The 15391-nt window shown below is 34.2% G+C and overlaps 1 protein-coding gene across 14 annotated transcripts in view; it reads right to left on the reverse strand.

The window, feature by feature from the left end:
• Slco1a2 (solute carrier organic anion transporter family member 1A2) overlaps positions 1-15391 on the reverse strand; it is a 123349-nt gene that overhangs the window by 54860 nt on the left and 53098 nt on the right. For 6 of the 14 annotated variants that reach the window (XM_047550893.1, XM_047550888.1, XM_047550882.1 and 3 more), the window contains 3 exons: positions 7530-7636; positions 7016-7136; positions 2089-2230 (listed from right to left, as the gene is read on the reverse strand). In XM_047550893.1, coding sequence (XP_047406849.1) covers positions 2089-2230; positions 7016-7075 — 202 coding nt within the window. In that variant the 5' untranslated portion in view covers positions 7076-7136; positions 7530-7636. Of the gene's footprint in view, positions 1-2088; positions 2231-7015; positions 7137-7233; positions 7351-7444; positions 7637-11100; positions 11184-15391 lie in introns of those variants that run through there. The other 8 variants (XM_047550887.1, XM_047550884.1, XM_047550886.1 and 5 more) reach the window with 6 other exon arrangements.

Consider the following 15391-nt stretch of genomic DNA (forward strand, 5'->3'; position numbering starts at 1 on the left):
AGATCATCACCATCTCCACAATCACCACTATTATCTTGCTCCTCTTCCTGTATTCTCAGCCCTGACACTATTATCCTTTTCATTGTCCAAGTTGTAACCTGCAGAAGTCCTTGCCCTCACCTACCTCTTATATGTTGTCAGGTTCCCTGGAATTTAACTCCTAGATTACTTTAAGTCACTCTTCTTCTCTTTATTCCTATCAGTATGATCCTGGCTCAGGCCCAGATACTTCTCCCTGGGCTTCAGCATCAGCCTCCTGGAACTTCTCTATCCTCTGTCTGATTTTATACCTTCAGATCTATCTTAACACAGCCACAAGCATGGCCCTTCTAAAAAGTGAATCTGACCCTGGCTTTAAACAGGGATTCTTAACCTGCAGTCTATAAACCTCCAAGGAGTTCATGGGTAGAAATCACAGATTACATGAACTTGAGTGAGGAAAAAAAAAAGTTGCATCTTTATTTTCACTAATCTCCATTAGTTTTTCCACTGATGGTAAAAAGCAGGCAATAACAAAATGTAGTACTAACAGTTCTTATGATTTTGTCACCATCAAAAGTACAGATATTTCCATGTAACATTACAGTTGTTTGCAGATACCCAAAATGTTAGTAACACTAATAATTACTTGAAAATTAGTGCTAGATATTATTTAATGTGTTAAAAGCCAGGACCATTACTTAATAAGTTGTTTTCATATTTTGATATAATGCTATTTCAATATATTTGGCTTCATTTCTACTACTATAGTTTATTTTGTGGAATTACAATATTATTCATCAGATTGCTAACACGATGCTTAACATGGAAGAAGACCAACAACACCTTTTCTGATCTTTATTGACTTTTCTCACCCAAGATTAAAAGATATACTCGTAACAAGCTCACAAGTCTCTCCCCATTTCTCACCCTTATCCATTTCTCCAGATTCGCATCCTAACAATTTCCACCTTAAACTTGACTAACCAATAATACTGGGCTGAAGGTTACTCCCCACACAAGCTATTGTACTGCTTCACCTTTGTGCTGCTTCTTCTATTGAAACTCCCTTCACATTTACCTAATACCATTTCTTCACCTGGAAAACTTTTACTTATCCCTCAAAAGCCTGTCTTCCCCAAATGAGGTTGTGTCCCCTTTCCTGTTTCTATCAGACTATGCATATACCTATGAACAGCATTTATTACTTTCAAAATTATTAATTTGTACCTAGGCCCTCCATTAGACTGTGAGCTGAGTCTATGTAAGGAGCCTATGCCAGAAATCTATGCAGAGGTTAGTTTTAACTCTTTTGCCAGGAACTAGGACACAGGAGATTCAGAGTAAGATCTGAAGGACCTGACCACAGGAAACAATCATCAGTGATTTCCATTTTGCTTCTCCTCAACCTTGGTTTTTATTTCCATTTTGGCTAAATCTGTTAAAGGTAATTTTTTATCTTGAAAGAAGAAGAAGCTATTATAAAACTAGAAAAGAGTGGCATGAATATGTCTATGTAGCTTTGTTTACAGAAATCTTTCTCTCCCTTATCTCTGTTCTCACAAATTCCCAATCATCCCAAAAATTAGAACCTAAAAGTAAACTGCATTCTTCCCCAGGGTCTGTTTCTAAAATAAATTTAGAGCGAGACAGGAAACTAGTTTCTTCTTCCTTTTGAACTTAGGAGAACTGTCAACCTCCCTGACATAAAAGGAAAAGAAAAAATATTTGTGTTTTCCTTTGGAAAACAAATTCCTTTGGTCTCCCACAATACATTCTAAATACAAAGATGACAACCTTGTTTCCCTTAGGATTATCAAATGATAGATTTAAATATAAATACTCCACTACTCATGCCAGAGAGCCAAGAAACTATTAGAAAAAGACAGTGGTGCAATATGTGGCAATATTTAGGTGGTAAAGTGAGATAGTATTTAAATGGATTGTTTCTAAGCATATTATAAACTTACCCAGGCTATTCGGTTTTAGAAAACATATAACTCAATCAGATTAAATGACTTAAAACAGTACATAAGGAGAATAAAATTCAGACCAGCTCCACAGATAAAACAAAATATAAAAAGAAGTAATGCAAAAATAATCCATTACCAATCTCAAAGCTTCCATTAATAAATCCAACTAGAGATGTCGGGATATTGAATTGTCTCTCTATTTGGGTGAGCATGGAATTCATATAAGATCCAGATAGTGTTTTGGATACATATGCACAAGTTAATGCCAACAGAAACATCTAGAAAGAAACAAATAAGATAACAGATAACATTTTTAAATTGTATGTTCATCGTCTATTGAGAAAAAGTCCTCTGTCATTAGATTATTTCCAATTTAAGTAATCCTTAAGCTTGCAAAAAACTTTAAAATCTGGTTTGTTCTGGTCTGTCATGGCATGTTTTCTCTCTAAAACTTCAAAGTGGGACTAATTGACATGTGACACTGAATTTTGTAGTAGTTATAGTCTCATTATTTCATAGGCACAAGCAGTTATTCTAAGACACAACTGTTGATTTAAATGTCTTCAGCACTACAATGCTATCTATTGTACAAATGGATACACATACTTTGGTGAAAGGAAGAAATACAGAATCAAACAAAGACACTGTCAATGTAGCAAATCTGCTCAAGTTTTCCCTGCAGCAGTATAGGTTCCCAGATGACCTTGGCCAATCCAGCTCTTCCTCTTATCTTGTTTGAAATTTTGGGGCAGAATTATTGCAACTCAGTAACACAGGAAATGTCCAGGACAATCTGAAGTATACCTTCATTTTCCCCAGCACAGGATGTTCTATAGTACTTGAGCTCAGCAAACCAAGTGTTGTCCATAGTATATAATCCCAAGGTCGAGCACTTTTGGGGTCTCTCAGGTGTGGCACAAAGAGAGACCTATGCAGAGATGAGACTCCATCTGCTCTGGGTGGTTTTCTGGGTATTGGGGAACAGCTCACTACAGGTCCTAGGCTTCTGTTTATTCTTACTACCTACGTGTGAGTAATAAATTTGCTTTTCCTGATGTGTTATCTGAGTGTTCTTCACACCAACTCAACTCCAGCAGCTGGATTTGTGCAAAACTTCCTGACAGAGTTAGGAACTTTTGTAGCCTCTTATTCAAAGTAATATGCAAATTATATGATGTTAGATTTCTACTTACTGGTAGTAAATTTTTTAAAGTAATATTTTAATTACAAACCATATATAAATGTCTCTAAATTGAACAGGTGCCTGTTATGATAAACAAATGTGCATACTACAAATTTCTACATACTGAATCAATCATATCTTCTACATATTTAGTTCCAAAAGGAAGTGAGGTTGATGCTTTTTTTGTTTTTCAGTGTTGGGGATCAAACCCAAGGCTTCACACACACTAGGGAAATGCTGTACCACTGAGCCACATCCTCAACCCTTTTTTATCTTATTTTCAGACAGTGTCTCATTAAGTTGCCCAGGCTGGTCTCAAAACTGCCATCCTCCTGCCTCAGTCTCCCTAGTTACTGGGATTACAGGTGTGTGTCACCATGCCTGAGGAGGTAGGGAGTGGGATTGATGCCTTTAATACAACATTGAGGATAACTTCAAAATTCGAACCATTGTGATTAACAGAGCTAGAACAATTCTATTTAAAATGTATTAAATTTCTGATAGATTTATTAAATCAAAATGAAGAAGACAGTTTTTAGCAAGGATTTGAAAATGGAAGCATTGTATCATGGGTACTATTATGGTTAGAAAGATTAATTCCTGCATCAAAATCAACAGAATATGGCTATATTTCTGTCAAGTCAAAAGGTGGTTTCCAGTCACATGCCATCGGACTCTTTCCTTGACCATATTTAAAGTTACTACCTGATAACATTTCCATTCTCAGACAGCACTGACCCACTCTAACCATCACTTTCAAATACCTAAAATCCTTGCTAGACACACCCACTCTTGAGTCAAACTACAAATTATCTGCTGTCTCCTGCTTTCCCTTCAAAATTACTTACAACTTTATTTTGTTTTTCAGGATCCAACCCAGTCACATGTTCTTCACCAACAGAAAATAATTATAGCAACTCTACTGGAAAACTTAGCTCTATCCCTATCCCTTCTAATTTTCTTCTAGTTCTAGTTCTAGAATAAGTATTCTTTCTCCTATAAAATAGCATCCTTCCATTCATGCTCTTAAATCCATTTTTCCCACTTCTGAACTCCTGATTCATCAATTATTGCCCCCTCTCTTCTCACTTATTACTGCCTCTGTCCCCTGTAGCTTAATAATGTATTGAAGGTACTTTTGTGTTTTAAAAATAAATACCTTCCCTCATGCCTGATGACAGTTGTTTAAAAGAATAATAAATACTCAGTGCATACGTTATTTATCCTTCATCTAGCTTTCAGGCTACGATAGTCTGGTGTCTCCTGAAAGTACTATGTAAAAAATCAGAAGCAACTTCCTAATTTCCCAATTCAGTAGATGCTTCTCAATCATTGACTTATTTGATGTCTCCAAGTTGTTACCATTAATCTCTCTTTTATTCCCAAAATTCCCTCTTCCCACACATACCTAAATCTCTGCTTACCTGCTAGATTCTATTTGGTCTTCTCTTTGGCTAAAACTTTCAAACTTTAGTCTTATACTTTCTACTCCTTCCACCATGCATGCTTTTCCAAGAAATATTAACTCCAGAGCTCCAACTGTGTGCCTACCTCTATTAGAGCTGCTATCACTGTGCATTTTATCCGTTTGGATGTCCATAACTTCTTCCCTCATTGTATTGTGAATAATACAGAGATAAGAGTCATGTTTTACTTACTTTTGTATATTTTATGCCTATTAAGTGACTGGTGTAAGCACCTAAGACATGCTTCTTGAATTAATAACAGAATATCAAAAACATCCCAAAGAAGCAGTCAGTACTGACTGAAAGCAAGATGAACTCTTAAGAGTCAAACACATTGTCTTAATCCATTTCAAGTGCTATAACAAAATATCATAAACTTGATGGCTTTTATAGACTCTAGAACTTTATTTCTCACAGTCTTAGAACCTAGGAAGTCCAAGATCAAGGCACTTGAAAATATGCTGTCTGGAAAAGATCCACTTACTGATTGAAGGATGGCTATCTTTTCATTATGTCTTTAAATGGTGGAAGGGGAAAAAGGTCTCTTTTATAAGGGCCCTGATTCCACTCATGAGGACTCCACCCATGTGATGTAATTAACTCCCACAGGCCCCACTTCTTACCATTATCACCTTGGGAGTAGGATCTCAACATGTGAATTTAGGAATCACAAACATTCGGATCACAGCATACACCTAGGCCAAAAGGTACCTGTACCAATTAGTTTGGTGAAATCTGAATAGAAATTAAGGTAAAAAAGACCTGGGAAATATGAATATCAAGCTTAGTATAAACCCCAACTATTATATAGCTGCAAAATAATGTGGCTATGTCTCTAGCTATTTATCTTTTAATATTAAGTATCATTTGTGGAAATTCTCTCTTCTCATTATAAATCTTTGCAGACCATATTACTGAGACTATACAATTTTCACATGACTCATATTTAAAATCAAGGTCTACCAAATCAAGTACAAATCTAACTTGGGAAAATAATTTTTTTATTTTAAAAAAGAAAACTAGATGGATCATGATCCTAGTGTTCTTTCCCTAAAACAATTAGATCGGTTCGCTAAATTGATTCTATTCACAGAGTGAAAGAAACAAGTAGTAATGGCATTCTAAGTCTAGTGTTAACCTGTATATACAGCTAGTCCTAGTGTGTGTATGTGTATGTGTGTGTGTGTGTGTGTATTCCTACTTTCAACAACAATGTTCTGTTTGAAGCAAATTTGTTAACGACAGTCCTTTGATGCTTCCTAAAAAATTTTGTTTAATGAACATATTTCAAAGTTCAGAAAAGTAGAGAAATCTAATGGATTATTAAGCATTTGCCTATCATTTGTACTTGATATACATTTGGTTGCAATATTTTGCCATAACATTCACATCAGTATATGATCTTGCTAAACTCCAAAGTAATCAAAAATAAAATTTAAGACCTATGGTTTATAAATAAGCCTGACCACTTTTCTTCACAAATGGTAGTAATAATAAATATAGGATGATTGTTATTATCCTTTTCAGATGAGAAAAACTAAGCAAAAGAGGTTAAATAAGTTATACAACTTTATACAGAAAATAGCATCTGGATGCAGAAAGGAACCTAGAGAATTCAGACTCAGATTCTTCTTTTTAACCATGCAATTACACAAGATCATGAGAATTGAGGAATAATTTAAGAGGATATTTTTATAGTTAACATGGCATTTCAGGCAAAAGTAGTTTTCTAGATCTATTTTATTACTCTCCACTGTTGTGCACTTACAGAGATTTGACCCACACACATATAAAGGGAAAATGAGCTTTTGATAGGGAGAAAATGAGTACCAGTTTCTTAGTTGGGAAACCACTTTCAGGCAATAGCTGTGGAATTAAGACAAATGCTCAAATCCCCAGGTTGAAGATAAATTCAAAATGTAGTGAATATAAGATGCTTTTGGCGCTTAAAAGAAAGAATTTGCTCTGAAATAGTCAAAACCATCAGAACAGCTAACAAAATGAGTATTTTTCTTGTAGACAATGATGTTATAATGCCAAAGCTTGAAGAAAACATTTGTTTTACTGGGTCATTGTGAACTAATCTTAGCATACTAATCAACAAAGCATTTCTGTCCAATGAACTATTTTCTAGTGCTGAACCCACACACTTCTCTGTAATAGAAACCCCTGAAGGTTGAGCATTATATCAGTGCCTGATTCCAGAAAATAATTCCTGGAAAAATATAATGTGTGCCTCAAAGTTTTAAAAATCCTGTCCTTATTTAAGTTCCTCAAAACCATTTCTGATTAAATTGCCTATATCAATAATTCTGTTTAGACATACCCTTGGTTATAAAACCAACTAAGTTTAAGAAAAACACTTTACATATACAGATACATATGTTAAAAGACAAAAACCAAGCAAACCATACCTTCACCTTTGAAAGACATTTTACTCTGTTGGTTTCCATCCTTTTCTCAGTTTCTCCCATGTTGTTCTTCTGATTATTCCAAGATATTTAAGTTTTAAATCTTGATATGTCTTAGTTCTACCTTTTTAAGAAAACAGAAACTTACTAAATTACTGACAAAATCATGCCATCATTCTTTTGAAAAAGCACTAAATTTGAACAACATACTTGGAATCTACCTAGGAAGTTTTTGATTCAGATCTAGAAAATAGTAGGATTAGAGAAGATATAGTTTTTGATTTCTATTGAAAAAGTTACTTTAACTACAATCATTCTTTATTTGCATAATGTGTTATGGTCCCTTGCAAATAATGACTATGTGGTTAAAATAAAGCTTTTTCTCTTCTTTAGCCAAAACCAACAGAACCAAAGTGATCTCCCTGGACTCACTTGAAAAGTGCTGCTTTTAATAATACAAACACTTTGGTTTGTGTTAATGCCAAAAACCTGCTTCAGCAAGCACACAAAGGCTTACAAATCTCTACTTGGCCAGGCTTCCTCCTCAAGTTCTTTGCATTCCAAGACTTCCCTGGAGTCTCAGGAAGAGAAATGCTTTCTGGGGCACTGTTGACTCACAGAAACCTGGGGAGACAAGGAATTTTAATCATGGAAATAGCCTCAATAAAAATAACAAATAGTTCTACAATCCGGGAAAGAATACTACAATTCCAATGGAAGATGTAAGGTGTGATAGAGACCAGAAATAAATGGAGGTGTGTGTTTGTGTGTGTGTGTGTGTGTGTGTGTGTGTGCGCGTGTGCATGCGCGCGAATGTGTGTGTGTGAGATACACATGAATAACATAACATTATATATATGACATATGTGTAATAGGTATAGATAGATAAATGTGTATCTACATGTATACATAATATACAGGCACGGATTTTTTTTTTCAATACTGGGGATTGAATTCAGGGGTATTCTACCACTTAGCTACATCTTCAGCCCCTCTTATTTTTTATTTTGAGACAAGATCTCCCTAAATTTCCCGGGTTGGCCTTGAGTTTACAATTTTATTGCTTCCGCCTCCAGAGTAGGCATGCACCACCATGACCAACTGTGCATAGATTTTTATATGTAGTAAAGGAAGAGGACTTAAACTATTAATTTGTAATAACTTTTATCAAAGATTTTATTTATTTGATGTTTAGAAAGGACAATATTTTGTACCAAAAGGAAAATATTTTACTTCAATAATATTTATTCTAGTAATTGATATCAACTTACAAGAAAAATATCTTAACAGTATCCCCAGCATTAATATATTAAAATTCTCAGAATAATGTTCATTTAATAAGTGATTCTGAATGGTACTTACTTTAACAAATCTGTGTTTTACCTCTCTAAATTTGCTGAATCCCAAACACACACATAAAACAATCACCACTGAGCAATTATGTATGAGCTTAGTTCTCTTTTTTCATACCCTCACAGACAAAAGCACTGCAATTCAGCAGTGAACAAGACAGGCAAGTTGACCCATGGAAAATATAAACCAGTTAAAGAGGTATAAGTCTTTGGGGAAGGCACTTGGGCCCAGATTCTTAGGAGCTTTTACTTTTATTAGGAAAATAAAATTTAAATAAAACATTGGAATAAAATCATGATATGATGAACTACAACTTGTTGGTTTAGAAATAGTTAAAAATAGGTTATAGATGAAAGTTATAGAAATGCTCTTGGTAATCTGAATGGCCATAAAAATGAAACCATGCTGAAATTTCTAAATCACAAAATATTTCAAATCACCTTAACTGTAATGCAACGCTGGTATTGAAAAAATGATAGGAAGAGATAATTTTCAACAGAATAGAAACTGATGTGATTTAATCATGTACCAAATATGATTTAATCATAAGCCTCTCAACTTTCCCCATCTCTTCTTGTGCATTTAGAATCCAATCTCTCTCACCTGACTTTTTTGCCTTCTGACCCTATTTAACAATATTTGACCCCAATATAGTTACTCTACCAAACAATGAGATAGAGAATTTATTTCTCTTCCATGTCAAAGTTGTCTTCACTTTTTTAAATGGCTAAAGTCATGACTATTCTAAAGGTCTATTTTTCATATTGTAGCTGAGGGGCACAGAAGCTGGAGTTGGTGCCCAGAAAATCCTCACACAGGGAATTTTGTAGTTCCTTCCATGAATTATGTCACTACCTAACCATATAGAACAGGTTTTTTTGTTTTGTTTTGTTTTGTTTTTTTTCCACAATACCTTGAAGATTTGATTCAAAATGCTTTTATGGTATTGAGAAAAGTTTTATGAACAATTGTCTGGAATGGGATAAGAGGTAATAATTAAAGTTAAACATGGAGAGGCTGGGGCTATAGCTCAATGGTAGAGTGTTCGCCTTGAATGTGCGAGGCAGTGGGTTTGATCCTCAGTACCACATGAAAATAAATGAATAAATAAAGATATTGTGTCCATCTACAACCAAAAAATATTTAAAAAAAATAAAGTTAAACACATGGAAATAATTCAATGTAGATAAATTAACCCTAAACTTTCTCTAATTTTCCAACTTGTATCATGAAAATGTTTTATCCTTTCAGATACATTTTAAACATTTTCCTGGAGGAAAATAAATGAACAAAATCTATCTCTTTTTTTCAACAAAACTCATGAAATCCAATTCTTAATTCACAATCACAGTTAAGCACTTTGACCCTCAATCAGGAATGCATTTAGAGCAAGTTTCAGCCATGTGAATAGTCCCCTTTTGTTAGCACAGTTGTTTACATGGTGACTTCTGCTTCCAGGATCACAGAGTGTCACTGACAAATCCCTATCAATCATCACTGTTAACAAAAACAACTTGCTGAAGTTTTATTAAGTGGCAATTATTTTATTTCTCTAACTCTTCAGCATTCAAATGGGAACAGGTAATAGAATCAAGTAATGGAACAGGTAATACCTTCTCAGTCAAATGTGATTGAGTTTCTTCTGGCAGCCAGTCACAACTCTGAGTTGTTTTGTTTGTTGTATTGTAGTTACACACACACACACACACACACACACACACACACAAAATGTAACCTCTTGCAAAATTCTAAGAATATGGTACAGAATTGTTAACTATGTGTATACACATTGTTATATAGCAGATCTCTGGAACTTTTTCTATCTTGCATGATTGACACTCTACCTGCCACTGAACAGCAACACTCTGGGGTTTTTGACACCTTTTGGTTGCCAGCCCTTAATGACATGTCTCAATTACAAGAAAATACGCTTCTTAAAAATAAATACAACTCATTTATGCTCTATGTTGACATAGTTTGTGATATCAGAAACCAGCTGGGGAAAAATGCATGCATTTGATTTCACCTTATTCTTTACTACTGAATTAATGAAATAAAGACTTTATCATGGCAAAGTACATACATGAAGAAGCCTTAGGAGATGATCCTTTCCATGGGAAAAAAAGAGAATCAAACCAGCAAAAATCTTACGAAAATCACATATTTCCAGGATCTACAAATAGCCTTTAGCTCTCTGAGAACAGCCTCTTGGGTGGTATCCAGTTGAAACAATTTCAACCAATACCAAACCAAGCAAGTGCATGCCAAGGAAGTATGTGTAGAATCAACAATGACTTTTTGTATGATGCCTAGCAAATTGTTTTACTTCTATTTTGTTCATTTTCATCAGAAAATGAAGAAGAAAATAATGGACCCTGCTCTTTGACCTCAGAAATGTAGGTAATATTTTATTTTCTACCTTCAGAGGAGGAATCAATAATGCATAATTCTAGGAAAAACTAAGGAAGAAACTGAACTTGGCATTAGAATATTATTCATACAGATGATCTCACCATGCAAAACAAAGGCTAGAACACAAGCAAAATTCTTCATCAGCAATCAGTTTACTAGTAAAAACACCTGTTTTGTTGCTCTGTTTATGTACTACCTCTAGATAACAGATCATGAAACAGAAAAGTCAAACTGAAAAGGTTGTGAATAACATTAATGTTATATCCCATACCCAGCAATTCTAGAGAATGATTGGATAATTATGGGAATAACCAGTTTCTCACCTTGTGATAACGAGACATCCTCTTTGACCTAAGTGTTCTGAGGCTCCTTTAAATCCTCCACATGCTGACCTTGATGTCCAATCCTGCATTTTCCAGTTAGAACAAGAATCTTGAAGTCGGTTTAGAGAATCCCTCACAATTAATACCTGATTGTCTGAATATGTGATCAAATTTTTTATCCCCCACCGTCCCCAGGTGTTATCTGATCACTCTGACCTTTCTTCAACAAGAATTCTGTGGTTTGATTTAACCAGAATCTGCACTCCCTGCCATAGTCTTGATATTTCCTGTTCGTAATTTTCCTTCCACTGACCCTCACTCTTCTTGTCTATAAAGTCCCACTGCTCTGTGCTGCATTCAAAATTAAACCTAGTTCTATATGGAAGTTGCTTTTCTATTATCCAAACAAAATCTGTTTTTACCACTTTACTGTCAGCTCTGGTTTTCTTCTGAGAGAGACAGAAACTGTTTAATTTCTTCAGATTATGATCTCAAATCTTCTCTTCCTTTATCTGCACACATTTTTAGATCCAAAATATGTATTTCCATTTAATTTTCTGCAAGCAAATACTGAACTTTTTCTCATAAAGACTTTTATCTGTTTCTGAAACTCCAAAAATGAATGAAAATTAATAAAATGTTTTGACTTTTTCCCAATCTACTTATTGATGTATTTTTTTTTTTCATTCACATTAATGAATACAGGGAGGTAGCTAGCTAGAGTCAGAATGTCACATTGGAATTAGTTAACCTGGGTTTAATCCCTGATTAGCAGTGAGTTGTTTATAAACTCTTTCAGCCTATTTTTCTTTATTTGTGATGTTAGAATATTTATGTCTACCTTGCAAGACTGTTATGAAGATTGGGTTATAAAATTCACATCAGCTCCCTAGTGTGGTGCTGAAATAAAACAGTCACTCAGTCAATGATAGTGATTATTATTCATTCATTCCACAAATATTTATTAAGCTCTACTACATTCCAAGCACAGTAGTAGGTGCTAGGGATACAAAGATGAATACCATGTGCTTGCTCCTAAGAAGTCTCATAAACTATTCTTTTTCTTTGGGGGGGGGGGTGTTGCTGGGGATTGAACCGAGGGCCTTGTGCTTACAAGGCAAGCACTCTACCGACTGAGCTATCTTCCCAGCCCCTCATAAACTATTGGGAGAGATAATTAAATGATGATAATAGCTAGCTATTGCCATAATACAATTTTAGCTCAGTAGTAGGAAGAGGAGATTAATGAAAACTCTTCACTTGTATAATTCAATTGGGCTGTCATTTGTATGCAGCAGAGTCATTTAAAGACTTGGGTTTTGAAATTAGGCATAAGTTTGAAAGCTTTTTTTTTAAACTAGTTATGAGCTTTGTACAAGTAACTTAAATCTATAAAATGAAGATAGCATCTATCTTTTCAATGTCCAGACAGGTAATAAACAGGTAATAAAGGAATTTAATATTGGGAACTAGTTACAAAGGTGTCAAAAGAAGTCAAAAAGTCAAACTGTGAACAGTGGGCAGTTCAGAGATTTATAACACTGGAAAGTCGCTCCCAAACCAAAGGTTGTACCAGAAGGAGAAAGCGCTCAGCTACAGAAGCTTGAGTCCTTGAGAACACAAGCCACTATCAGAGGCCACATGTGCCTTTCTCTTGTCTACAATTCCAATGTCACACAAACATTTCCCAATAAGACAACTTAACAGGAAGTCAGATGTCAATGGAGCCTGGGAAACTTAGTTTTCAGAAGTTCGTCTCTTGGGATACAGAGAAGACCAGAAGATGGGGGAGAATGCATGTGAGACCAGAATAACAATTACCAACACAACCATAATCCTTGCAGTAGAATTCAATAAGATATATTAAATGTCTAATATAAAATTAGCACACAATGAGCATTCAATAAATAGCGATTTATATTATTGAATAATATAAATTAAGTTCTCAATATTCTTTTTACTCTCAGTAATAAAACATTCAGGAAACTTAACTATTGTTTATTTAGCCAGCTCTCCACTTCACATATGTGTAATCTCTGTGCAATACCAAATAAAAAGAAATCTTTGTCATCAGATCAATGGATTTTCAGCTGACCTGAATATATGAACTGAACACATTTACATCATATGAACACCATAGTCACCAAATCTTCACACAGCAAGGTATATATGGTTTTCTTATTTAAGTTATGTATGTGAGTAAAGTGTTCAAAGAACCAAATTGATGGTATATACATGTTCTCGGTTACCCCTAAGTGCTTTGTTAGAATGCTTAAACAGACAGACTTAAAAATGGTACATAAAAGTAAACAGTAAATGTTTCTATGGTGGAAGAAGTAAAAGAATAAAAGATAATAATGATGATAATGATGATATTATTATTATTATTCATTCCTAATCTCCCCTCCACAGGTATGTGTGTGTATGGAGAACTTAAGCCAAATACTAGAGTACCAGATCCAGAATCTTAAGAATGGTTATCTCTGAATGGGACTATGGTTGATCTTGTTTTGATTTTCCTTTATAAATTTATGTACTGTTTTCTACAAGGGTCATTTCTTCCAGTTAAAAAGGACAAAGGGAAAAAGAACTAGCATCATGGGAACTGAATCTTTAAATATGTTACAAGAATATATCACACTTCTGATCTACATTAATGCTGTTCTTAATTACTTTTGAGGGTTTTTTTTTTTCTCATGTTTCTCTAATTATTTTGCTTTAATGAGGAACTTTTGTCAGTCTCCTCTTCCTTCTCTGACGACTCAGAGCTTAATTCAGCAAATCAAGCCTAGGGCAGCTATAACCTTCCTCAAGGGAACCAATGGATGTTACAGCTGGGAGGCAACTAGAGTTGCTGTTCTGATCTTCCCAACTGACTGCATATGTTTAAATGTCAGAATATCTATCCAGATTTCTACTTTGGGATTGGTAAATAAGATAATTGTTTAAATTTTGCAAAGGGAACCATTTGGAGCTCTGAATAAATATTAAATGAGATGTTCGGGGTCTAGTTTTAATCAGTGTGTGTTTACAATTCACCTCTCTGTTTACCACTCAGCTGAATATCATTAGTCAGCATGGTGGTTTGGGTCATTAGACAATTTTAAACTTTTACTTGAGGTCATACAATGTTTTATTTTTACTTCTGGTGGGTCATTAGGTAAAGACAGGAAGCATAAAGAACACTGATGTTAAAGTATAACCTAATGAGGAGAATAAGAATCATGTTATAAACTTCCTTTGAGATTACTTTCATGTGATCAGGATATTTCATATTTCTAGTTATAATTTGTAACTAATACCTCATTTTATGGTTCCAAAAACAACTTTTGAAAATAAATAATAGCAGAAAAAATTTTCCAGATGGGCTTTTTATACTCAGAGAATATCTACAAATAATGATACAAAATCTACTCTGTTATTTTCTCAATTTTAAAGAAAACTTAAATATTATAAAAGTTTATTTTTAAAATTATAAAAATATTTAAGTGTAAAAATTCCAAAACCATCACATCGGTTTTCCCAGATTTTAACAATTTAACATAACAAACTCCAATCTACACTTTAATGTATGACTTTCCAAAGACTAATTCAACATAATGTCATTTTTAAATTTATTTCTTATCAGGTCATACTTTCTCTCAGAATATCAATTTAAAACGAGCACATAGCACATATTAAAATGATACACAAAAGACAAGAAATTTGTATTCATAATATTATTACTTAATACCATGCTAAAATAAACTTCATAATTGCTTACATATTGATCTAAAATAAAGCATTTTAGATAGAATCATCTATTTTGAAATAAACTTTTAAAAATTTAATCAATATTTATAATTAACACCAATCTTTAGAAACTTAGTAATATATGGAATAAAGAAGAAAGAGGAACTAACAATGACTCCTAGGTTTCTATCTTGGTGGTAAAAGTAATTGAGACAGAGAACAAAGAAAGAGCAGTACTATGGGAAAAGAGCAAATTCAATCTCCGAATTTGACGTGTGAGGTACCTATAGGCCATATCCAGGTAGATGTGTTCAGTGGACAGTCAGAGGTTAGAGTAATGCATTTGCAGGTCATCAGCATGACAAAGGACTCTGTAATCCAGGTGCAGAAAGGTAGAGACAATGAATCTGAATGGGGAGCAATTTCATTGACCTGCATCTTTAGGGTTCTATAGATAACCTTTTTATCCTATCAAGTCCCTATTTTCTCAGGCCTCTGAGATATTTCTTTCATAGTTCCTTAGAACATTTGCTAAACTAAATAATCCTAGTTTTATGAT

This window comes from Sciurus carolinensis, chromosome 4 (assembly GCF_902686445.1).
Source record: "Sciurus carolinensis chromosome 4, mSciCar1.2, whole genome shotgun sequence".
Taxonomy (NCBI): domain Eukaryota; kingdom Metazoa; phylum Chordata; class Mammalia; order Rodentia; family Sciuridae; genus Sciurus; species Sciurus carolinensis.